Raw genomic sequence first — 27,281 nt, 5'->3', positions numbered from 1 at the left:
TCAAACCATGCTACCTAATAACAATATTAACTATTGCCACTAAAAAGAAAATAATTCAGTTCAGTTTTATGTTCATTCAGAAAGCTCAGAGATATTTTTAAGGGCCACGTCAAATATACGTAATACAATTTATGGAAAACGAAGATTGCATTTCAAGCAACAGTCTTGGTCCTGAAAGGCTGTGGTTTAATACTTGTTCTGCTGTTCCTTTGAGAGCTTGAGGCAAACCACTTGGTGTTTCTATTTCTCAGTTCCCCATCTAAAATTGGAAGTAATAAATTTTCCACCTGCAAGGATATTACAAGAAAACATTCATTCAAAGTATTTTGAACCCCAGAGAGACCACTACACCTTTTACCCTTGATACTTCAGTAGTAGCAGCCAATCATGTGAAGCCAGTTACCCAGCTGCACCAATAACTCCCACTTAACTGAGCCAAACTTATGTCTGGCTAGCATGGAACTTCCCCAAGCTCGACTGGATGACAGCAAGAGATACAGGTTTTACCATTTCTGATGAGGCCTTCCAGTAGCTAATCATCTCCTCTGTTAAAAGTGAGTGCCTTATTTCCTATTTGAAATTGTTCTTGTTATGCTTTAATACACTAAAGAGCCTGCTACTGCCTAGATTTTCTCCACATGAAAGTACTTGTATGCTATTATAGAGTCATCTCTTAATCTAATTTTTGATATACTAAGCTGATTGAGCCCTTTAATTGCAAGGTATTTTCTGAAGTCCTTGAATACGTTTGTGGGTCTTTTCTTTACCCTAATTTCTTAACATTCTAAGATGTACAACAGGACAATTTGCAATATACCAGTATTAGTCTCATCCCTCCCGTGTACAAAGGAACAATTATCTCTTTTGCTGCATTTTTTTACTGAGTGCCTGTGATTAGACATTTGGCTAATAAAGCCTCATTTTCTTCTTCGGTGTCACTAATTTTCAAGGTCCAGCCTTATGCTCTGAGTTTGGTGTGCCTTCCATGCCCAGAGAGATGCAGCTTCTCAGTTGCATGTGTTCAGATGGTTTTTGTTTGAGTGACTGCTCTGTGGCATTGCCCCCTTGTTAAAGCTTTTTAAAATCTTAAGACCTCTTTTGGTGGTACGGGCTGTATAAGAGTTTAGAATAAGATTCTGTACCTTGTATCTTGGTTGAAATTGGCTGGCAAATTAAGCAATATTTGCTGAGTAGCAGAGGGGAAGAAAAGGGAACCATTAGACAGACAGACATCAAAATTGCATGTCTTATTGCTTTCTCATTACAACCAGTTATAACAAATGCAAATCTAAGAATTGAGATTGGTCTTACTTGGCTCCCCAGAAAAAGGGACAACCAATTTCATATTCCTATATAAGACAAGATGTATTTGGCATGCAAAACTGAGGAGATTCCCAGTTTCTTCACTAACCCTATGAGAAAAGTCTTTCCAATTTAGGGAAAACTTCCCTGTGGAGGCATTTGGTGTCTCTCTTGAACAAAGCTCTCAAGATATGGACTGACCTTGAGCATGTGTCTAACCACCCTGAAATAAAATCACATCTTATATGCTTTCAACTAAGCATAAGCACAAATGGTCTGCTGAACTGGAGTCTGGTGTAGCAATATTATTAATATAATATATATTATATATGGATATAATTGCATCCATCCCCAAAAAGGTGTCTCCCCACTTAAAGACTTCATTATTGATGGCTATCTACATGTACAGCAATAAGACAATCAGCATGTAGTAAGGCACTGGCTATTTCATGATAAACAAGCCAGACAATTTGAAGGGAATTAATTTTTTTCCTTTAAAGTTCAGTGTTCAATATTTGCAATATATCATTCTGCACTGACGTTGACTAACTGAGCCAAATTCTACTGTCCTCATTTTGACAAAACTCCAGCTAATTTCATTGTCTGGACTCCAAAGGTCTGTTTCTGCAGAATGGTGAGCAGATACAGATCTTCTGGTTTCACTAAAAGCTCTTTCAGCTCAGCACCTCCCAGCATCAGGCCATTTTTAAAGTGTTCCAGGCTCCTTTAGGAATGCACAATGTTATAAAAGGATGATGTACTTGCTGTAATATACACAGGGTGGCCAGCATTTTTTATTATGCTTGATGTCTTGTACTATAGATACATCTTTGTCGTGACAACCACAGCTTCTATTAAATGATAGAATAGTTGATATACATTCCTGTCAGATAAATTGTACTTGGGCATGTTTGTGTTACACAAGGTCCAGTTCAGTCAAATCTAGCTGTTCTCTACACGATTTATATGTTAAAGGAACTTCTGTGTTGACCAGTATCACAGTGTACGTTTGTTTGTTTCATCCTCAAACCTTTGATATTACATTCAAAGTTGTCCAACTGTGCCTCTTAACTATCTTCCTCTTGCCAGCATGGTAAGGAATCTAAAAAGAGTCATCTTGAATGGCTAGCTCTGCATTGGTATGCGTTCTCTGTAGCACTCTGAATTGCCTTAGCAGCACACAAACTCAGAAAATTGCATGGATATTTTACTAATATTAATGAGCAAATGGTGGGCATTCTTCAATCTAAACATTTTTATCTAAATGTAATGTAATTGTATAGTAATGTATAATTAATGAGTGTGATGTGTTGCAGGTTGATTAGGTGCCTGTGACCTTTGGAATTCAAAGTTTGTCTTTCATTTTTATAACCTTGATCAGTTCCTGGAAACATGAGAATAAATACATTGTGCTTGTTACAGTAAGAGGGAATCGCGGACATCAGCTTCTGGGAGATCAAAAGCAGGTAGGTTTCTGCAAATTTCTTGTGTGCATCCACGCCACAACTACTGTGTGCTAATTTGGGCTTGTGCGTGCTTCCTTGTCTTTGCTCACAAAGTCCCACTTAGTTCAGTTTTTTTTATTTCTGTGAGGGTTTTTGCAGCCTCAGACAGCAGCAGGAGGAAAGATGTTGCTTTTGTGCAAAGAACCCTCGCCTCAAGCAAGGGCATAGGCTATTTCATGGGACAGGAGGTGAAACGTTCAAGGCAGCGATGCTGGGGAATAGTCAGCAGTACACTGGAGACCAGGACTTCCGTCTCAGAGGACAGGTTCACGTCTGCTCTCTCTCCTGCTTACTTGCCTATATCTAGGGAATAAAATGCTCAGATCTGTGTATTCATTATTTGGCCAAAATAAAAAAAAAGATAAAAGCTCTCCCCAAACCCACATTTTTTGCTTAATAGAAACTACAAACCCACTGAAAACCAGGCCTTTATTATTAAAGTGTAGAAGTGCAATCTTATCTGTGTACCTTAAGGCGAGTGTGACTGTAAATTGTCTTTCATATTCAGAATTACTGTACCAGAGAAATGGTCTCTAGACAAGAATCAAGATAGTCCAGTAGTTTAATAGCTGAATAATACAGATCAGCCTTCAGGACCCAACCTTGAGCCTGACATCAGTCTTCTGTGCATGAGCTTCAAAGGAAACCATATTTAGTTCTCTAGGACAGTAAAAAGATTTTTTTGAAGTTAGTAAAGCACATGTGTGAGTATTGGCAGGCTCAGGGCTTTTATCCTCAATGAATACAAATGTTAGAAGTCATTATTGTTTAGAAGTAATAGTTGCAAATATTTGAAGCAGATAGACTTTGAAATATGCTGCTTTGAGTGGTTCATTATAGTAAACAACTTTTGTTTGTTTCTATGTATTCTGAAAGGATATTAATGTATCTTTTAAAGAGTTTAAGCTTTTTTGTCCTTTCTTGCTTTTGAAAGGAGAAAAAGTGTGTTTCCATGTCAACTAACACATTTGTTCACGTATATTAGGGCCTTTGTGTAACTGGGATTTTTTTTCACTATATGATTTTTTGAAGGTCAAGAAGACTCCTGTTGAATAGACTTGACTGGTTAGAGTTTTAAAATGCAAATCATCGGTTCCCTGTCTTTCAAACATGTTCACTAACATGTAAGTAGACATTCCCGAAGATTATTCTTTTTGTAGCTGCAGCATTAATGAAATGGACGCCCAATTTTATTCCACGGAAATGCAGAATTTCTTGGACAATTAAGTGATCATGCATGAGGAGTTGGACTTGCTGTGGCAGAATGGATAACCTGACTGAGGTGAGAAAGCCTCAGCTTAGCCAGTTTAGGCCAGCCAGTCCTTGGTAGAGTGTCTTGTAAGTGGTCATCATGGTGACTTCCCGCCTGGTATGTGATTGTCTGCAAAGTGTCAGGAGAGGAGATGAAGGCCTAGGGATAATTTGCCTCTGCTGCACACAGCACTGCATCTTCTAGTCCATTGCCTGCTCTGCTGCTTTCACTGTCATGGATTTGCATTCTTTGTTATTTTACCAGCTATGCATGTTTAATTTAAGGTTTTGGTCTTCACAGGGCAAGCTGGGAGGAAGTACTGTCAAATTTTTATTTTCACTTTCTCTGTTCCTGAAGAAATTCAGGTGACTTTTCTCTCTCTCAAAAGAACAAAAAATCACTGAAATTGTTGACCAGTTGAGATTATAAACCTACCATGTCATTTAGTTTATTACTTTTCCTGAGCAGCTAAGCTGACTTTAAGGCAATTCTTATAAATCTCCTGCTAATCAGGAGTACTCAAACCTACGAAAAGCATGTCACTTTTTTTTTTTGCAGTTAACAGTATTTCCTCTTAAGCATTTAATTATATCTAAAAGCAGGAAAGAAGCAGGAGGGTCCTTGTAATGGTGATGATATGGTACAGGCCCCATATGATGGACCTTCTGTTAGGAGTCACAGTTCCTGTTTAATATCTCAATGTAAACTAAGGAGCAAACTTGCTTAAATAATTTCTTCTCCCTGCATGACTTGGGAGGTGGGGTAGAGGGGAAACCCAGAACACATAAACCCGTGTATTTCAATTTACACTTACTAGTGAATAAACTTGAATTATTGTAACACAAATTCAGTCATTATAATACCACTCTTTTTATTGTAAGAGCCAAAGTAATTAATCTGTATATTTACGATCCTTGTCTATGATTAGTTTTCTGTCACAGGATGTGGTGAGTCTGTGCGGTTATGACTATATTTTATTTACTAATATTTTCCTACACAGGGCTGAACACTTCCTGCTGAAGAAGCTGAATGAACAAATCCATGAAGATATCTTTCATTTTCCCTGACAGTGAATGATGTTTCCATATATAAACATCATAACAGAGTCATTACATATGCACTCACATTATCATAGCTGCTGTATGCTCAGTGTTATTCAAAACAAGGCAGGAAGCCAATTCTTCCTAGTTCCCATTTTGATTTAAATTGTATTTGTAATAAAGGGATTTTCATTCAACCTAAATGCAGTTTCATCCTAATCCAACAAACCTCCTCACTTCTTTTTTTTTTTATTATTATTATTATTATTTTCCCTTTATTCTAGGTCACTCAGTCCTGATACAAGTGAAATTCTCCTCTGGTGGTGATAACAGCAGTGCTACTCAATGAACTATAACAAGGGCTCTAAATGCATCTCCTGTAGCATACCACAGTGATTTGCAAAAGTGGGAATAAATCAAAGCAGTGAAAAGATGCCATGTTGAGCCAGAAGCTAAATGTTACATCTTGTTGCATGAGGCTAGGGGGAGAACAGATCCTGTTTTTCTGGCAGCACAATATCTTTGTGCTTGTTACCTCCGATCCAACCCCATTAAAACAATCATTCAGAATCTGCAGGAAATTGTCACCTCTTTCTTTCATGCAATGGCAGCTGGTATTGGTGCCTACACACATTTCTCATTTCCTTCAAGATTTTCAACACACATTAAAAAAAGAAGCTTAATTTATATTAAAAAATGTGTCAGCTTACCCTGAGGCTCAGCACGGGCGCCAGGGAAAAAAATAAAAGATAAATGCCTCTAGGTGAACTGGCAGAGGCTCTAATTCTCTACTCACTTGACTGCTACACAGTATGCACCACATTAATCATTTCACATAGGCAGGCATTTAAAAAAAAAACTTCAACAATTTTAAAACAAAGATGCATTGCCCTAAACTTAATAATAATATAACTGTATCTTGTAGAACAATCTCAGTTCACACAAACTATAGCCCCTAATAGAAAAGATATAAAATAACGTTGGAGTCTTCTGTGGCATAATTTTTATTATTCTGTTTCTTTTGTCTATATAGTTATGTCCTCTCTAGTGGGCATTTTTGTGTTTGTGTATAAGTATACATATATAATGTTGTCAGTTGTTTTATTCAAGTGCTGACAGATATAGGATATTTTCTGACTCTCATTTTTATTGTGTGGCTGGGTAAATGCATTATGTGATCCAAGTAAGCTCTGTTACACCTCAGTCCAACTGGAATATAGTTTTTCTTTAACTTTCTAGGCTGGGGAATAGGGAAATATTTTTCTCACTTTTCTAACTTACGTGAATGTTACAATGATTTCCATATTTTTTATTTTGTTTTTCCCCTATTCCAACAGCATTCTGCCAAAGGAACTGGCAGCTCATGGCTTGGATGGGCGTACTCTTTGCTGGGTAAAGAACCAGCTGGATGGCCGGGCTCAAAGAGTTGTGAGGCAAATAGCAAGATCACAGCCCTGGGCTTCAGGAGACCAGAGTTTGGCTTGTTGAAGGACCTGCTTGGAAGGACCTCACGCAATATGGTCCTAGAGAAGAGTCCAGTCAAACATGATTATTTTCAAGAATCACCTTCTCCAAGCTCAAAAGTCATCCATCTTGCTGTGGAGTAAATCAAACAAAGGTGGTAGGAGGGCTGCATGCATGAAAAAGTTCCTCCTGACAAAACTCAAGTACAAAAAGGAGGTTGTACAAGAGGTGGCAAAAGGGACAGGTAACCCAGGGGGAGTATAGAGACACTGAGTGTGCAGGAATGGGGCTAGGAAAGCCAAAAGCCATCAGGAATTTAATTTGGTGAGAGAAGTGAAGGGCAGCAAGAAGGGCTGCTGTGCATGCATGAGTAGCAAAAGAGTAGGACAACGTTGGCCCACTCCTGAATGGGTGGGAGACCTGGTACACAAGGCCATGGAGAAGGCTGAGGTATTCAATGCCTTTCTCACCTTGGTCTTTACAGGTAAGGCTGACCTTCAGAGATCCCAGGCCCATGAGGCAAGTGGGAAAATCTGGAGTAACTAACACTTACCCTCAGTGGAAGAGCATCAGGTTAGGGAGCATTTAAAGAAAGCCATGGGAGCTGATAGGATGCACCCAAGAGCACTGAGGGAGCTGGCCATTCTTGAAGATCTTCAAAAGGTCATGGTGTTCCTGAGGTCTGGAAGAATGTAAATGTCACTCCTGTTTTCACAGAATCAGCTCTGAGCAGGGGATTTGGTGTAGGTGATCTCTGGGAGTGCCTTCCCACCTCAATCACTCCATGATATCTGTGATTCTGTGTCTTTTAAAGCCCATTCTTCTGTGCCCAATTTAAAAGACACCCGAAACTTTTTTCCGCAGTTTAAGTTGCCTGTCTCAGGAGATCTGTTTGCTGAGTGCAAAAACTTCTGGAGTCCCCTTAACATATTAACCCTCAGAACATATTAACTTATGGCATGCACAGCCACCACCGCTGCAGAAATGGCAAGTTTAAATGATGCATAGTTTGGCAGGGCAAAAGGATTTTGTTGGACAGGTGTGTTTAAACAGTATTGCTACAGCACGAAAGCTGATGTGGATGTGGATGTGTGTGCAGTGGGATCCTGTAAGAAGTGCAAAATCAGAACACCAGGAAGGAAAATACCTTCAATGGCTGGGCACGATTTAAACAGTAGGAACACGAGTATTGCCTGTGGTAGTAGTTTGATCATAGACAACAGGGAAGTACAGTTCTAAATGTCCATTTTACTCATGCCTTTTTCTTCAAAGTTGAGTGGTTTGTGCTTGTTTTCACACAGGTGTAGATGGATTCACAGCACGGTCAAGTAAGAAATGGAATATTGACCATTCAGTTCTTCAAAGGAAAGGCTAAGGATGGGGTCCATATCTTTAGTTGCCAGAGGATGGTATTTTTCCACGGAAGTCAACACACCTACTTCAACTTTCAACTCCTAATATCTGACGTGAATGCTATAGAATGAGTTGAGGACAGGAGAAGGTGAGGAAAAAAATATGCAATTTGGTAACACCTATTACGTAGTTGAGAAGTACAGCTTAGAAACTTTCTTTGTTGTAGTGAAACTGAACTCCTCTTGGATCAACTGATGAATATGAGTTGCACATCTTTCGAATGATCTTAGAGAGAGTCTTGGGTCCACAGAAGAATACTCCAATACTGTTGCTGTAATCACAATAACAACAAAAACATGAAAGTAGCAGAGTAAATGGATGAACTGTACCTTTTGGCTGCCTCCAGCTTTGTTTGCATCTTTTGAAATGGCTTTTTGAGAAATATATTTGAAAAAATTTGTGTTCTGTTGCGAAGTATTACAGTATAATTATTTTAATACTTTAATGTTTATTATGTATTATTGCATTATTTATTTGGCTTGCAATATTAGAAGTCACAAACTATTTTAAGTGGTAATTCTTTGATTTTGATCTTCACAGGTTTTTTTTAATCACAGAAACAAACATGCAGCTTGAGTTGAAAATTTTCAATGCTTTTTCTCCAGCTGAAGTTATTTTTTTTTCTAAAAAATGCACAAACCCCTCAGTTATTTATGATTTTTCTTTTTTTTTTTCATGTTAACACTTTTCTGCCTATTGGACATTTTTTAAATGGCCAATTTAAAAACAAAATTTGTAAATAGATAGTTCTTATAAAACAACAAAAACATGACCAACGTAACAAAGAATTGTGTTCATAAGGGCACAAATCTGTTACAAGGAACTGGAAACCTGTTTCCTTCCTGCAAAGTGCCTTAAAGGGTTTGCTTCTATAATAAGTACACAGCACATATTCCTTTAAAACATATATATGTACACACAGATACGCATGCTGTGCTACTGGGGAAAGCTGAATCTACGTAAATGAATTGCAAGTGACAAGCGACAGCATGAGTTCCAAAAAGTTTTCTTCTCTAAAGAAGGGGCTGTAGATACGATTTAGGTGTCCAAGCCAGAGTCCCCAGAAGTCATGCCCATATTGCTCCAGTGCTCAGTTGCACTAGGTTTAACCTGGAGTGGTATATTTCTGCTAATCTGCTGAAAGACACTGTTGCAGGCAAGGGAAACTCTGTGGATGTAGGTGTAGGGAACCAATATTTAGTCAGTTTGTAAAAGCTGATTGTTCCATCGCGCAATAGAAACTCTTGAGTTTCTTTGCCGCTTGAACCTTCTGTAACTCAGAGCAAGAAAAGGTAAGGTATTTTTTTTCTCATAAGGAATCCTTATTTCATGCAAGGTTTTCTTTAAAAGGTTCAACATTGACCATAACATGGCCATCTAGGTTCAGAAGCAAATGCAGAGTTTTCTATTGCTTTAGCACTGCCTTTCTAAGAAGTACCACAAGATCCAGTACAGAAAGTTAATGCTCATCTCCCTCTCTGATTTTTCTCAGTTGTACTTAAGAAAAGTAACAAAAAGTAATGCTTCAACTATGAGAGCTCTGATTATGCAGTAGAATCCCTATAAAAGGTCTTTCAAAAATCATATTTTCTACTCTTGCCCTTTTTCTATTTTTAATCTTTCATATATCCTGATTGTATTTATTTTGACCTCCATCGAGTGGTTTCTCTATTACTGTTATTTTTGCAATTTTATGGTATTCTTGTAGCTTACTGGATTCTCTTTGATCTCCTTCCTTTCAGCACTTTTTTGAGTCTTTTTCATCTTTAAAAAAGTTTTCTTCTTTTTGTATCTTTGTCTCCCAAGTGCAAGCCTTTATTTTGCATTAGCAGGTAAATGTTTGGAAATTGTAAAGAGTCACAAAGATTCTGGACTTTTCTACTGCTGAACACAAAATATTTCAAATTCTTGCTTCAAAGGCTTTCAGGAACAAAGAAGCTTTTTTCAGACTGCTAGCAAATCCACCAAGTTCATATGAACTGTCTTTGCCAGCAGAGATGAACTAATAACAGCACAGCATAGTCTTGCAAGAGTAGCCAAATATGTTAGGGAACAAACATATCCTTGACATCATAAGAAAAAAATCACAGTTTATCTCTTTAATAACCATCTTCAAGGGAAATTAATGCTACTTTGTCCTTTGTGCAGAACAGTAATTGGATTGTGTGTTTCAATTATATCTGGACAAAGGCCAGGATATTGAAATACTTCTAAATATTAGATTTTCTTGTCCAAAAATTAGATTTTATTGGCATTCTCTTTCCGAGATTTCTTCATTAAAAGCTTCATTAAGCATAAATCTTCTTTCCACACAGCAAAAAAACCCCAAAATTATTTTAAAAGGGTCATTTAGAAAGATTTGCCCTCACCTTCTCCCACTGTTTATGCTGAGAGTTACCTAAGAAGGTTAGAAGCCAATCTGCCTTACCTAGGATGGTTTTCGGCTAGTTTCTTGAACTCATTGTCCCAGTTTGGCCTTCCATAGCAGGTCTTCTGTCTCAAACCAGTAATTACATCTATCTTGTCATCATAATGCAGGGCTATGTGAGTAGCCTAAAGGCAAATTTAGAAGATGATAATTTTAGAGTCAACAACATGTATTCCAAGTAAGAGGAAAAAGCAATAGTGCTGCTTCACTGTGAAAGACGGAAGTATTAATGAGGGAAAGGGAACTGTGTAATTGGGAGCAGAGAGGAGAGAGGAGAGGAGAGGAGAGGAGAGGAGAGGAGAGGAGAGGAGAGAAGGAATACTCAAGAGTTCACAATATTACTGGAAGTCTGAAAAGCACTTCTAAAAGTGTCCAAGACTTCAAAGGAGCTCAGTTTCTTGAGATGAAACGTTTGAAATTACATGGGATTAAATTTCTGTCTTTACCAGCCTGGGCCTAAGTGCCTCAGTCACTTTTACAGGCAGTCTTGGATTCTTAAACCTCTTATCAGCCTTTGAATATCTCACTCTACCCTTCCTTCACTGTAGATCCCAAAATGACAAGTCACCATTTTAAGGCTGAGTTGGAGTTTAGGAAAGGGAGTGAAATGTACTGTAACAGAGTTTGACAATAGATGTTAGAAATTACATGCATCTTAAGTAAGTCCAGAGCATTCTGCTACTGATGGAAAAGACAACAGAGGTATCAGCTCGGCAGGGGTAGAACCCTGAATATGGTGACTCTCCTCCTCAGGTGGAGGCAGATGCATAAAGTGGATCAGCTCAGGTAAAGCACTGGACTAAGTGAGCTGCACAGCTCCCAGTGCCAAGAAAACAAATCCTGATGTCATGGGCATTTGCTATCTCTCAGCTCCTATGCTACACCTCTTACAATACTATGTGAGTATTGGTAGGTAGGTAGATTTAAAAACAAAACCACTGTCTCTCCTAATTGTGCTGCTATTGTGTAGGAGTAACGTGCTTGCTTTCACTACAGACTATCATCATTACTATCACTGTCAAGAAATTACCACAGGAAAGCTAAGTTTAAAAATGGGCTTTGCATTTAGTTCATGCCCTAGCATGAACTAGGCATCATTATAATCTCTTGCAGAAGTGGTTGCTGAAATTTAGATCCATATCCTGGAATATCGTATATTTCTCTTGCTAATGAGTCTTCCATGTTGCTTAACAACTCAATTATTCTGGTCAAGCACAGTTGTCATGAGAGGTCATGTTTCTAAAAGACTCTTCTTGTTAATTTTGGCCAGTGTCATGGAGGACTTGGAATAGTCTAAGAAAGAACTTGAAGTGTTTGGTGGGAATGCGAGGTGGGGAACTGCAAGATCTTTTAATTGTTTACAGCAAAATTGTGCCACTGAGCAGATGGGCTATTTCTGTTCACATTAAGTGGAACTTTTCCAGGATTTTTGGTGTTAGCCATCGTTATAGCTCACAGCATTAAAGTTGCCTATGAATTTCAGGGGCATTGCAAGGAGCGATAGGCTGAAACATGATTTCTTGTCGAAGCAGAGGCAAATACATGCCATTATCTGTCTGACCATCTGATGACAATGTGGAATGCATAAAGAGCTCAAAGCGTTGAACAAATATGTCAGTAATGGAAGGTGCACTAGAAGATGTAAATTGCCCATCCTGCTTGGGTTCAGCTTCACCTGACTACTGGTCATCTCTATGGTGAGACAGGGAGAGAATGGGGAGAATGTTGGTTTTGTTGTTTGCTAAGGGAGAAGTAAAGGAAAGCATCATTCAGATATTACTGTTGCTGAAGCTCAACTTTTGAGGAGTGATGAACGGGAATTCACTAAATACAAGTAAGACCTATAAGATGAGGGAGCTTTGTGGATGTTTAAATAACGTGGAGCTATTACATAACACACTTCCCTGGGCTTGGCCAGAGTAGGAGAAGCAGTCACTGAAAAGCATTCCTCTTCCCCCACAGCCCTTTAGAGGTGGGATGCTGGGGCGCTCCAGAAGCAGGAACAGTACTAGTGTAGGCTGGGAGGCAACACAGCTCCAGCGATGCTCCTGTGTCACCAGCAGCACACAATAATGAGGCAGTGCTGACAGGAGACTGGACGATGGGGCTTGAAGAGGAGAAAGAGGCACTTCAGAAAAGTGCAGGGCACATGAATTAAGAAAGTCAGGCATCCCAGCAAGAATAGTTGTCTCTCTACCTGACTCCTGGCCTGATGTTTGCCCAAGAGGGGAGTGGGACAATGGTAGTTGAGAGATGAGGGCAACTTAGTGTTTCGTGAGATTCCTCAATGGCTTCTTAGAAAACAGTTTTTAGGTAATACCCTGTGATATTGCTAATGCACAGTGGTGGTTTCTGTAACTGCCATATACTTCACGAGGGAAGTAGATTTTTCTGAATACAGCTTTATGCACATACCTAATTAATTGACAGAAGCCCTAAGGAAAGCAGGAAGAAAAAGTGGGTGGGGTTTTTTTGGCAGCAGAGGTAGGAAGGGAAAAACTGTATGAAATCTGGTTTTTAAATCTCTACAAGACAGTCCTTCATTCAACAGACAGCAGGAAATAAAACAGTAAAGCAAAGACTTTCCTGTGAGACTTTTTCTGGCAGGTGCCTAACTCTGATCTCAGTGTCATCTACCTGATCCGTTAAAAATAAGAGGGAGAGAAAATCACCTCCATCTGGGTCTAGGTAAAGACTAAAGAAATTGAATAAAATTGACCCAGTCAATTAAGTGCCTCGAGTTGGGATGATCCAAATACATTATAAGAGGGCAAATTTGAAGTCAACCAGAGAAAATATATTTTCGAACAATGTGAATTAGTCTTTAGAGTTGGTTGCCAAAATGTCCTAAGCCCAGCAGAGCTCAAAAGTGTACTGGACATACATATGAACAACAAAAATTCTACAAAATAATAAGCGTAAAAAACCCATTTTTATACAATCTTCCATGTTTCAGTGCAAAAATGCCAGAATCTGTTGAAAGACTGTTCCCCTTCACAAGCTACTGAAAGGCTTCCTGCACTTTTCTGCAAAACATCTGGTAATCAGCGCTGCCCAAGCCGAGATAAAGAACTGGAAGGATCACTGGCTTGATTTCTCCATTCCTGTTTTCCTAAATGTGAGATGGAAACAGGCAGCTTGGTGTCTTTTTATTTACAGTTCTTTGTCTCTCTGCTTCATCCATCATTTATTCAGCTGTTCCCATTCCATATGTTACCATACTGCAAAAGCAAGGTACATTAACTCAGATTTGTAAGAGTTTCATTATTACCTGACTTTCATCCCAGCCTGTAAGAAATATATGATAACTTAGAAAATCATTTTTCCCTTTTTCAGCCATTTTTGTTTCCAAATGGAACAAAAGATCAGCAAACCACTCAAATGCTGATGGATCTCGACAAATCCAGTAAAAATAAACCTGTCAGATAAAAGTAAAGAGATTTAACAAGCAGCAAACTTTCAATAAAAATTCCCAATCATTGGCTCAAGTCGTTAAGTACATAGTGTGTGACTCTTCTCCACTGTAAATTTAAACATAATTACACACCATTTTGATGACGTAGAGTTTTGATATTTTAAAAATTTCATTTTCATCTGAAAGACTGAGTGAATATGTTAATATGTTAGTGAGGATAGGCAATGTACAAGTCTCCCATCTCCCCCTGCCACTGCATCTCTAACTTATAATACCCAACCCTGCATTTGTCGCAAATAACTTGATTATTCCTTGAAATTTTTTATTTATTTTCAGTCATATTGAAAAGGGAATTTCAGTTTCATTACTCACTGAAGAAATGAATTCCTGTTTCTCAAGACCATATGCCATTGGTTAACAGTTGATGTGTTCAAAAGATAGTTGCATTCTTCAAGGCAGATACCCTACCTACAAGCTACGGAATGCTGTCCCATGATCGGTTTTCCATTGGTTGAAAACATCCTCCTTATGAAAAATTTACACAGTTTTTCTCATCCAGATTTCTCTAGCTTCATCTCCTATGTGCCACATCTCGTTTTAGTTGTTGGATTGGAAAGCCTGTTAAGAAAGTTTTGTTCCCAGGTAGAAATTAGAGGCTGGGATCAACTCATGCTATAATCTTCTCTATGGTAAACCAAACATTCCTGGGATCTGTCACCAAGAGTCTAATTTTCCATTGTTTAATCATTCCTATGACTTATTTCTGACTATTCCTCCTCTACAGCAGGCAGTCACACACAAAGCAGAGAGTTTGTTTAATTAAAAAAAGGAACAGTACGGACGACAATGTATAAGCTTATAACAAAGGGATGGCTGGAACTTCTATTATTGTGACTGTGATTTTTATTTTGTTGCAAAATCCCTTGATTTTCTTGAACCTATATCTCTTTGTGCTCACCAACCCCTCTGTCTTGTTGTACCTCAGTATCAAAAGTAATCTCAAAGGTCTGTCCCCAAGGAAATAATTGTGGGAGCTCTGATGATTTGGAAATTGTAGCCCTTTCTCATAGGATCGATGAGATAAAGATGCATATTAGACACTTCTGAAGTGAAAAATCAGAGAAGAAACTAGAAAGCTATAAAGAGATTTCCCAAAGATTTAATATACTAGATTGTCAGGCTTCTGGTAAGGTGGTGTGAAAAAAAATGTGGTAACGCCGTGCTTCACTGGAGATTTGGTGAAAGAAACTAACATTAATTTGAGATGTTTCCTAGATCTGAGTGTACTGTAAGGGACCATCTGTGGTTTTTGTAAGAAATATAAATGAAGTATCATCCCAGAAAACAGAGAGAAAGCATTCAAGGTTAAGTAGGGTATTTTTACAGCCCAGGAATAGGACTGTCGGCAGAACTCTTGGCTGCTTGCTTTTTCCCCTTCTGTTTCAGTGTTTTGCCTTAAATACAACCTCATTGCTTTACAGGGTGTTGCTGCTGATTTGCAATGTCATAGATTATGAGGAAAAAAAGCAAGTTCACTGACTTTATAGCATTTCATTTTTGTGACCAACAACAGCATTATTTTAAATTACTGAAACTAGGTAAGATTTATAGTTTAACCTTTATGTAGCTTTTTTGTGTCTGAATCCTGAACTCCTCTCTTGTTCATCATCCTCAGCACCTCAAAAATCAGGCCACTGAGTGCTGTCAGTCTGTATCACACTGTGGCTGTTGATTTGTAGTGAGAAATTTCTTCCCCCAGCCTCGATCACCTTATTTCTCCAGTCTTTTCAGCAGTTCATTTTGTGGAATATGTATACTTAGCACATGTGCGTGGAGAGGAGACGTGCTTCTAAATGAATAATGAATTGTGCATGGGGAAGCACCTGGGAGTGTGTGGGCAGGACTGGGAGCCAAGCACATTCAGGGAAGGAGGAAGAAAAGCCAGCTGAAGAGCTGAGACAACGCGGTCTTGAATATGGAGGACCATTTTCCAGAATATCAGGCTATGGAGCTTGAAGGAGTGCTTTTAGCTGGTTGCAGACCTAGCTGTCACAGTAACAGCCAGTCCAACTGAATTAGGTCAAGCTGCCTCTGGCAGAGTCCTTGAGAAAGGATGTAGCTTTCTGAAGCCACAGAAATTCCTTAAACTCATCTCTGGTGCAGTTCCACTGAAGCAGAATCCATTGCACTGCCTCTAATTTTCGCGTGTTAGAGGTGGAGAGCATTTGGTAATGAGGAAAGACTGTCATTATAAGAAGTATTTTTGGCCATGATTATAATCTTAGAAAGGAGATAGTGAAGAAGGATGGCCTGTGGGTAAAAGGTCTCCTTTTCCCTTAGATCAAAGGGGACTTCTAGTATAATATGTTAAAATAAATGCTGTTTACAAAGGAGTCTTCCTTTCATTACACTGCCCATAATAGAGCGCAACATATTACATGTATAATTAAAATAAAATAAATGCACAATAAAATTAATCCTTATTAAAACTGTAAAATAAAGCCAGCTTCAGTGCATTTCTATAATTAAACAATTATTCTGAATCCTATATTTTTTCTTTGTAAGCCTCATACTATTAACTGACTGCAATTATTGAGGACCCTTAAAAATCTGTTTTAGATTTCTGTTTCATTAGTCTCCACCCACCCTACCCCCATCAACTACATTCATCAGCTTGATGGCTTGCCCAAGTAAACTGTCTTAAATTTTCCAAGTGCTCTTTTTGCAAATTGAGTTAGATGCAGTATTGCTATTAATCAGATCTGTGATGCAGGGGTTTGAGTAGTTGCTTATTTCTGTGATACTCTTCTCCCTTGCAATGCATCTGTATTTATCATTCAGTTTCCCACATCCTGAATTTTGTACAATAGACAAGAGCAAGGGCTCCGATACTTCTTTCCTGTAAGGTGAAAGAACGCACTTTGTAAATCAGCTTCCGTCATGTGGAAAGTTGTTAATAGTTACCTGTTGATGACCATCCCTTTGTTTCTCCCTGCTTCCTGAAGACAGAGGTGAAGCTGCAGTTCTGAGCAAAGCCAGCTTTTCACCAAAGAGTCTGTTGTGGTTTAACCCCAACTGGCAACTGAGCGCCATGCAGCCATTAGCTTATTTCCCCCCTGATGGGATCGGGCAGAGAATCATAAGGGTAAAAGTGAGAAAAGTCATGGGCTGAGAGAAAGACAGTTTAATAGGTAAAGCAAAAGCTGTAGATGTAAGCAGAGCAAAACAAATGACTCAGTCACTACTTCCCATGGGCAACCAGGTGTTCAGCCATCGCCAAGAAAGCTGGGCTCTATGACGTGTAGTGGTTACTTGGGAAGAAAAGACATCATAACTCTGAACACCACCCCACTTCCTTCTTCTTCCCCCAGCTTTATATGCCGAGCATGACATTATATAGTGTGGAATATCCCTTTGACCAGTTAGGGTCAGCTGTTCCAGCTGTGTCTCCTCCCAAGTTCTTGTCCACTGCCAGCCTTCTCACTGGCAGGACATGAGAAGATGAAAAGTCCTTGACTTGGTGTAAACTCTGCTTAGCAACAACTAAAACATCGGTGTGTTATCAATATTCTCATATTGAATCCAAAACACAGCACCATATCAGCTACTAGGAAGAAAATTAACTCTATCCCAGCCGAGAGCAGGACAGGGGTATAAAAAGTGATGAAGCAGTGATGCCCAGGGAGACACCTTCATCCCTGGCTCTTGCTGCTCCCTCTTAGACATGACTACTTCCTGCAAAACCCTAGTCCTTCCTGCTCCTGAATATACCACACTGCCCTTGGGCTGTAGCTTACCAAAAAAGACCAGAGATCTTCCTCAGCCCAATTAATTGATCCAAAGGGCCGCTACAGACAAAGGGGCAGCAATGCTTGCAGCCCAGGGCGTACAGGAGATGGGGCACCATCAGCCTGCACAAGGCTCCCATTTAGAGCTAAGGTGGCAGCAAGTAGCAGTTTGTATGAATGCAGGACAAGGTTTGAATTTATACCCCTAAATTTGAAGCAAGGGCCTAAACTGTTCTCAAACACAGCTCAGAAAGACAGTTACATTTGATAGCAAAAAGAGCCCAGGTTTTTAGGTCTTTGGGAGGAGGTGTTTTGCAGAGAAGGCTATGGGTTGGGGTAGAGCTTGAAGCAGAAGGTTACCTCAGGCAGCGAAAGTCGGTCTCAAAGCAAATGGAAGAGGATGTTATTGTTTTTCTCACTGCATGTAGCTGAATTTATTGCCAAACTTGCTGTGGCTGTCAAATCTCTACATGGGTTCAAAAAGCAATTATACAAACTGATGGAAGAAAAATCTACTAAGAAATATGAAGCACAGAGATGCGGCTCTTATATCAAGACACTACTGAACTGCAAGTTGCTCAAAGGCAAGAAGGTGTCCACTGAAGAAGTATTGCTGTATGATCTTCTGGACTGTATACATTTCCCTAGGTGTTCATGAACAGCCACTCTCAGAGACAGCATATTAGGCTAGATGGATGTTTGGTGAGACCCAGTAGGACCTTTCTTATGTCCTTATGTAGGGTGAAAGACAAAGTGTATGTTTGCTAATATTATCATCTGATGAATCAGTACAATTTTATCAATTTCAGCAGAAATTGGTCTGAAAAATGAGACCACTAATGTGAAAAAAAAATCATTTTATGCATAACTAAAGCCAGTAAAAACTTTCCAGCCATGACTAGTAGTAGCGTCCTTCCTCATCGCAAAAAATTATAGGGAAATGAAGGCTCTAAGGCTATTTAATTGTGAAGAATCAATTAGATAAATGTGTACTCCTTTCTATTTGCTGGGTTTTTTAAATCATACAGCTGCAGACATTATGGAAGCTATGAGTATTTATATCTGAACCATATGTGGGCAACACTAAGAAATATTAGTTCAATAAGCGTAATGATAGCTGTACTCAAATCAAAATGAAGTTGTTAAAAAAAGAAAAACCTCTTATTTATTTCCTTAATAGACATTTCTATGGTACTCATCATGGCAGAAAGAGAGTGCTGAATACTTTGAGGAAGATTAAATTATTTGTAATTATACCACAAGTGGAAGCTTTTAACCAATGGAAAAAAAATGTGGAGCTACCCTGAGATTAATCATCCCAACTAAGATGGCTGCTAAATTTTTTAAGTAATGCTGTGAACTTCCCCAGCACCTTTCAAAATATTTTACAAATACCAATGAAGTTTAGCCTTATAACACCTGTGAAAAATAAGCGTCATTATTCCCACTGCGGCAATACGGAAATCAAGATATAGAGAAAGGATATATAGAAATCATTATACTTTTGTATTTCACAGGAATTCAGAAAAACTGAACTCTATAGCAGAAAACCATGGCAGAAGGCACCATGCACTTATCTTTGTAGGCAGACTTACCCAAGATTCTCTCTAAGCCATGGATGAACACCCTGAGGTATACTATACTCTCAATGCATAGTTAAATTCTGTTCTTCTCCCCTTAAGATAACAACAGCAATGACAATAGTAACGATTTTACTTCTATGCATATAGAATATACATAATATACGTATATAACATGTATATACATATATGTAGCTCTCCTTACAGTGGAAAAGATCGTTCCAGTACAGTGGTAGTGTTTGCGAATGCACTTATTTTCACATCTAGCACATATTTTCATTTTTATTTCCCTCCCTTCTCAGTGCTTTTTGTGCCTCAAAGATCCCTCCTGGCAATTTGAACCTGTCCTCAACTCCTCAGTTACTAAAATCCCAGATGCTTTTTCAGTGGCAGCTTGCCATTAAGATGCCAGTTTTAACACTCTTCCATTTAAAAAGATCAGCCCCTTGGTCCTGCAATCAGCTCTGTATGCACTGACCCTCTCAGAGGTCTGTCCACTCCAATGCAATTTCAACATCTGTCCTTAAATGTGAAATGTTGAACAGTTCCTCATTCAGCTTTTGTACTGGAAAAAGTGCTAAAAGAAGCTGTAAGGTCTGCAAGTTACCACTTGCCATGATGGATAAGGAAGAGAACGTTTAACGCTGATTTTTTTCTCTGTTACTTTCCTATCCCTAACCCTACTTAACCCATTATCTGTTCTTCACCTGTCCTCCCCTAGTGTTGCCTCATATATTCTTAGCAGAAGATACATAACAGGTTACCAGATCAAGAGTATGTTAATTTAATTGGTGCCATCTATGCCTTACAGACCCCAATATATTTTTTCAACAAAATAATTAAAGTGGTTTGAGGCAGTAATATGCATCTCAATATATGCATCTCATCCGGAGCTTAAATGCCTTTTAAAATTCCTTCTATGCTGGCTAATACCCTGATTTTGCAAGGTGAGAAAAGCAGCCTATGATTGCTGAGTGCAGCACACAGAACCAGGACACCCAGCCAAAGAGCCCTCATGAAACCTGCAGCTGTACAAGGAGCAAGTGCTGCCCTTCACCTCTGAGACGACCTTGCAATTTTTTTTTTTCAGAGGAAAGAGGACAAATTTGTCTTGTGGCTGTCTAACTATCTGTCTAGCTGTGAAAGATGTTCCACATTTATCTCCAGTTGCTATCGAAAATTTGATTCTTCAGCTTTTACTGAAAAAACTGCAGCTAGAGATACCTTCTTCCTCAGGAAATGACAGTGAATTGAAGAGACCCTACCCCACCACAGCTCCTGAGGCAGCTGCAAAGCAAGTGGCTGCTTCTGAGAGGGAGTTAAAGCATTCAACTGGGTCTCTATCTCGGAACTGCCTCTCTAACCTGGCAAAATAGGCTCATTTGTGGAACTTCTTGATGGAGCAATAAACTTTCCCACTTACCTTCTGCAGCACCAGTGCTGTGTTAAGGTTGCAGCATTTGTACCAAATGGATTTTAAAATAGAGGCAAATGGTGTGACTCCAATTCCCGCTGCAATGCACACACTCACTCGGTAGTGAAAGACGTCTGTGGTTGCAGATCCGTATGGTCCATCCACGGCCAGTCTACAGCAACAAGACATTCAGTCAAGGGTCAGCAACATATAAAATGACAGAAATTTGTTGGGCTACATATTTTCAGAAATGAATTTCTGTTAAAATAAAAGAGAGAGGACACTTCTAAAGTGGCATATAAATTACCCGTACAAACACATTTAATTTTCAGTGGGTGTCATTTAATAGCAAAGCAACTGTTTTTTCTGAAATGAGAGAACAAGAGCACCCATGTGGTTTTGGGGCCTGGCCATCTATTTAAGCATGCAATTGCAATTTTCTGGCTTTCTGAAATATGATTAGTCGTATAATTGCATGTCCAAATTTAGCTGTGGAATTTGCATATTTAATTATGAATTACTGAAAAGCATCCTGGTTTAGAGCTTTATTTTCCATTTTGTATATATCAAAGTCAAGAGGAACGTATTATATTAATAATTTTGAAAATTTCTTTATATGTGTTAAAGTAATAAAAGAGAAAGCAAGGAAAAGGTCATCATATGCAAGGAAACTACTACTTTCTCATCTCTTCATGAAAATGCAATATTTCAGAAATACATTTTAGCAATAATACTGTACTTAGTATCTGACATAAAGGCAAAATTTGCAAGGAGACACGGTTGTTTATATTACTAGCTCCTATAATCAACGTTGCTGATACATTCATTTTGGTCAAAATTAGAGATGAAAAAAAATTATTAAATAATCAAATTCATTCCTCTAGCATCAGGGAATGTAAATACACACAGTATTTTGGAGTGCTCTGTTCAGTCTGTCTTTAAATAACATAAGTGCTCTGGAAGACGGTTTCACTATTTAACACCCAGACCGTAGGAAAAAATAGGTTTTTTCTTGCTTCAGATTTTCTGTTGTTTTGCGCTCTTTATTGCATGAATCATCTTTAAAATTCACTTAAATGCTACAAGCAAATATGCAGACATAGGAAGAATGAAATGTTTTAACAGCAATATAAAGGGGATCACCAAGCAATGCTACACACAAATATAGGGACACAACATATCTGAAACCCTATTGTTGCATTCTTAAAGCATACCTGAAGTCCTAGGAAACATTTTCCCTTTCATTTGTATTTGTCACATAGTTTGCCCTTTTTTTTTTTAGTATTTATTGTTATTCAGATTATTGCACAGCCCTGTACTTTTTGAGCTTTTGAAACTTTCTGTAAAATATGGTTAATTTAGGGAATATATGTAAAGTGCCTAAGCAGTGCTTTCAGGTAAGCTTTCTATTTAGTACAACGTGGGCTTGAGAGCAATTCTCATTATTGTTAGTAGATTGAGAAAAAAATTGTTCTGGAAGGAATTTCAAGAGATTCTTTAATCTGTCACTGTTCTACAAGACAGGATAAATTATTTCTGAAACGTTCCTTCTAGAGATTTGTACATCAACCTACTCCTAAATCCTCAGGTGACAGAGATCCCATCATTGGTTTGAACGCCTTGCTCAGCCATAGCAAGAAAGTTTAGCTGAATACAAAGACTCAGAGAAGTAGGGAGGAGAAAGTGGAGGAAGAGAAACTGAGCTATACAACCTCTTCATTTGATCTAGAGAGAGTGGAGGAAGGTAAGAAGATAGTAAACAAATTGACAAAAAATATTACATTTGCATTTGCCAAGGGAGGAGTAGAAAATAGGGGTTATAGATGTTTCTAGCTTGAATTATCCATGTTCTTTGTGTCCATCTACACAATTTCATTAGAAAGAAGCATTATAATTTTGGGAAATGCAGGAGAAGTATCTAGTTTTGGAAAAGGAACATGAGCGGATTCTTGTATTATGTTTAGAATTTAAATATTTGCTGATCGACATAATTATGTTGTACTCCTGACCGTAAGAAAAGTTGTATTATGTTAAAATATGCTAATAAAGCAATTAAGTGAGCCAAAATCCCAAAGAAGCATAGTATGGAACTTGATTATTTTCATGGGAATAGTCTATTATATGGCACTATCTCTCAAACTGACCAGCAATCAGCTGTGTTTTCCACCTGTATAAATAGGCATATGTTTTAATTTAATCTTCCTTTATTAGTTACGATACAGATGCTTTATTTTTAGAACCTTGCCTTGTCATTCCATTGCTACATGGCTTCTGTCTTCTGCTCGGTTTCTGCTATATGTTATTTTTTAATGTAGTCACCAATTTGGTGTTCATCTTTAGATATTGAAACCTGTGAAAAAGACTTTTTTTTTTCCTTTATTGCTAGCTTAACTATTGAAATACTCTTTTTAATATATTGCAAGAAAGAAACTGAATGATGGCATTAGGCACCCTAACAAGATTAAAAAGAAGAGTCTTTATATATGAAAGCACTGTTAATTTCAGCCCTGCATTGTGGCCAGCAATGTTTGATAACATTTTTCTCTTTCTCATTCTTTACACTGGCTGTAATTCGCTTTGGACCATTTTTGCTCCAGTTCTGCTGAAACGACATATTTCTCATTCCAGTTGCTTTAACAAAGCCATGGGTTTCATTTCTAATTCTTATTAGCTGATATAATACAAAGACTGGACCAGCCTTTCCTGTCTGCCCCCACCTTCTGATGTGCCTGTGTAGCTCAGTGGTGTCCACAAGCTTTTTTGGTGACTGTTCTTTAGCATCCAAGTCCCATTAAATTATATAAATGTAGTTAAACAAGTGCTTTTTGCTGTTCGGTTTTACTAGAACTTGCTCATCAAAAGCAGTTTTCCAGGGGGAAAATAGTTCCTTCAGCCCCAGGCCCTACACACTCCACCAGAATTGAAATGATCCTGTGCCAGGCACTTTTCTTTGCTGAAAATCTCTGGTACGCCTGCAAGTAGCTGAGTGGTTTGAATCCGTCACATATAGAGCCAGATGCCTAGCTGGTGTAAATCAGGGTGGCTCTGATAACTTCAGCAGAGCCCTGCTGACTTGCAACAATGAAGCATCAACCTTTTGCTTGGATTAAGTTGCCACAGATACAGAATTTGAATGCTGAAAACCTTTATAAAGAGGAGAAGGGTTTGGAGACTGGAGACAGAGTTGAGGGAGAGTACTGGAAAGAAGTAAGGTTCAGAAAGAAGTTTCTGGGGCCACAAAATATCTAAGTAACTGAAAAGGAAAAGCTGGAAGTTTGGGTAGCAGGTGATGGGTGCCCTCAGAGCATAAGCATGTGGGCAGAAAGCTAGCAGAGAGCTTCTGGTGTCATTTTAATACCATTCATAAGCACCTATTTGTCAAAATGCATCTCTTCAGGTGTAGATAGAGATGTCAGAGATTTAGATGATAGTGGCAGAGATGTAAATATTGATATGGACTTTAAATCTTGATTAGTCATCAGGTCTTCTTGATAGCTATTGGGCTAAGTTCATGACTGCATTTATTTGTGGTGTTTAGCGTTATGGCCTATTTATAGATCTATAATTATGATCTAATACTGTGTCATAAAGAACACACACAAAATTAATTAAAGTTAAAATGTTAACATTTATTTTAAGATGTAGAATTAACATTTTAAAATGTATTGTTTGCAATCCAAACCTTGGTAACGTCCACAATTCCTTGAAAGCTCTTTCCTCAGCTCCAAAGGCCTTGAAGACAGCTGCAGTCCAATCCCCGGTGACCCGTATGTGAACGCTGAAGAAGTCCTCCTCGGGAGCGGAGGTGAGAGTGAAAGGGTGCCACTCCAGCTGTGAGACAGATGGGCACTGTAGAAAGATATATTGACCAGGTCCCATTTTAAAGTCACGTTTCTTCATGTGAAGCTCAAGCACTCCAGAGGAATGTGTCACCACCTAAACAAGAACAAAAGGGCCTGTTTTGTTTTCCTTGAGAAGAGTTTCTTTCTGTTAAGTTACAGGTGACTTTGCAATCATTTCTATTTGAGTTCAACCCCAAGTAAATGCAAATTGGGATGCACAGTAATTTTTAAATGTCTTACAAATTATGGCCTAAAGTGCACGTTGCAATGCTGTTGCTACATCATAGACTGAGAGCAAGTACAGCATGTATTTTGGGGCAGCTTGCTTTGTGAGTCTAAGAGGCAAAGGAAAGGCTGTAACAATTCAACATTTTGTCAGCTTTCAATCTTAGTAGAGCCTATGCAAAAGTATTCCTTAATAGACTAGAATAATTTTGCAGTTTTACTCTGATGTAACACAATTAACATGTATGGGATTATTGTTGATTTGGCAAGAAGAAAAAAAGCCCAGTGAGCTCAATTCTAATACACTTTTATTAAGAGACAATCTCAGTTAAGCAGCCAGCTTTATATGTCACGCTTAGTACAGTGAGATTCTCAGATCACAGCCACTCAGAAATCAGCAACAAGACTTATCCGACATGCTTTTACTCTCACATGAAATAAGCCTGTTTCTGATTGCCGGCTTGATATGTATGGGCTTGCCTGCTTGAATTGTGGCATTCCCCATCCATTCGCTGTGAGTTAAATAGGCCCTTACCACACAGAAATATTTACAACTGGAATAAATTGTTACAGTGGTATTAATGAAGCTTCGACTATTTATGCTAACTGATAACATAACCCTTTATCTCCAGATTTGAAAGTAAAAACTGTGTCCTACTGAAGTAAGAGTCCTGCAAAGACACGTCTCTGCCATTTACTGCAGCAGAACATGGTTTTCAGTTCAGTGAAAAAGAGACCTTCTGTGCAGGAGTTTGTGTCATGGTGATGTAAGTCTAGGTAACCAAGTTTGGTCCCGAATGGAATATTCATATGGACTTGCTGTTGGAATAAGAGCAAAACCTAAAATCAATATTTGGCTGAAACCATGGTAATGATAGAAGAGCTACTGAAGCTAGGAGTGAAAATGAGGTCATAATAAAAGATAAAAAGCCATTGACATAACTTTTTTTTTTACTCAGACATGCAAGCTACATTACATACCTTAGTAATGACCACCTCCTGTCGAAATCTCCAAAATCTAACAATTCTTTCACAGATATACAGCACCATAGGACTTAAAACCCACTTCCAAGCCTGCAGAAAGTTGCATATTAAAAAAAACCACATTTATTTCAATTTCTAGAAAAATATTTTGCATTTCTGGTTTAAATCACCAGTAGCCTAAATTATTTGTTTTCTCTTCTGTGATTTTTTGTTCACCTTTCTCAAGAAAGTATTTATTTTGGTTGCTGCTGTAGCAGTTCTGGCTTATTTGTGGAACAGACATATGGGAGTCCTTCACAGACGTACTCCAAAAGCAGTGCTAATATCTATCTGTATTCTGGCCAAGAAGAGTCCTTTAAAATCTTTTCCTACTAAAAGGGAAAAACATTAATCTGTTTAGGTGTTACATATAGACGTCATTGGACCTGAAGACATATAGCTGCATACATTTATACAATATTACCCATAGCTTCACTATTTTTTTGCTCTTGAAAGTCTAAAATATTTCAGAAGGGTCAGATAGGAGTAGCTGTTACTGTCAGCTGTGAGTTTTCTGATGCTGCGTGAGAAAACATTAAGTCCCAAATATTCAATTAGAGGAATGGGTTATATTTCCATTTAATCCATTAGCCGTCTCTTTATCAGTAAATGTGGTTTTTTGATCTAGGATACTATGCTACCATAATTTAAGTATTGTGGAGGATTGCAGTGCTTGTACTTGCTAGTTGTATGCACTGATCACTGTAACAATAAAAGATACTTGGCTATTCAAGTATACTAGCTGATGATTTCACTGAGTTGCATTGCTAGCTAAGATAATTAGATGTAATTGAATCTTCATGATTTTTTTTCTACAAGACATACTGTTTTATTTCCAGTTTTGTTAATTGCACAGCTCATTCTAGGAAACTGAAGACTCCCCAATCATATGACTTTTAAAATCTTCAAAGAGTAACTTTACTTACTGAAACATTGACTTTGCTCCATAAGATGGGTAACAGGGGATATAAAGTATCTTTTATGAGAAGCAACCCGTAAAATTATGTGGCTTCCTTAGAAAGTGCTAAGAGGATGGAATTGCAATTTCCCAAGGTTAAGTCTTGAAAATTAAAAAAATGCATGATTTAATAATAGGAAGAAACCAGCATAAGCCAGAAGATTCTCAGTTAAAGCAGGAACTCAACACATCCGTTGTCCCTAAATACTACAGGTGTCTCTGCACAGTGGGTAATCTCACATGTCTTGAATATATTTGCATATATCAAGCCACAATAATGATGAAGCTTCTTTTTCCTCCCTTCCATTTGTGCTACCTGTAAATAAAAGCACGTGACAGGAATGTTAAGGCTGTAGGCTACCCTGTGCGAGAGCTCAGCTGAGATTTCAAATGTGCCATCGCTCCAGTGCAACAGAGCATTCAATCCAAAATATCTTTTTGCTGGGTTGGGACGACAGGGCATCCACCAGGAGGGATGGGCTGCCCAGGCAACATGGCTCCTGGCTGGCTAATCAGGGCATCTGTATTCTTGCCCAAGTGGTGTTTCCTCCTGTAATGAGAATGAATGGAGATGGGGCAGTGATGGCTCAGGAGAAACTGTGAGGACAAAAGTCCAGATGACCCAGGTGCAA

At 38.5% G+C, this 27,281-nt stretch overlaps 1 protein-coding gene across 1 annotated transcript in view; it reads right to left on the bottom strand.

Moving 5' to 3' along the window:
• Nucleotides 1–8,120: 8,120 nt before the first annotated feature.
• NOX3 (NADPH oxidase 3) overlaps nt 8,121–27,281 on the bottom strand; it is a 38,105-nt gene continuing 18,944 nt past the window's right edge. The window contains exons 8-13 of the mRNA XM_065631690.1: nt 25,650–25,742; nt 24,284–24,537; nt 20,611–20,773; nt 13,676–13,822; nt 10,405–10,529; nt 8,121–8,247 (exon numbers count right to left, since the gene is read on the bottom strand). Coding sequence (XP_065487762.1) covers nt 8,121–8,247; nt 10,405–10,529; nt 13,676–13,822; nt 20,611–20,773; nt 24,284–24,537; nt 25,650–25,742 — 909 coding nt within the window. The remainder of the gene's footprint in view (nt 8,248–10,404; nt 10,530–13,675; nt 13,823–20,610; nt 20,774–24,283; nt 24,538–25,649; nt 25,743–27,281) is intronic.

Source organism: Caloenas nicobarica, chromosome 3, assembly GCF_036013445.1.
Source record: "Caloenas nicobarica isolate bCalNic1 chromosome 3, bCalNic1.hap1, whole genome shotgun sequence".
NCBI lineage: Eukaryota > Metazoa > Chordata > Aves > Columbiformes > Columbidae > Caloenas > Caloenas nicobarica.
Note: the sequence above shows the minus strand (reverse complement) of the source record. Positions and strands in the feature narration are given on the sequence as shown.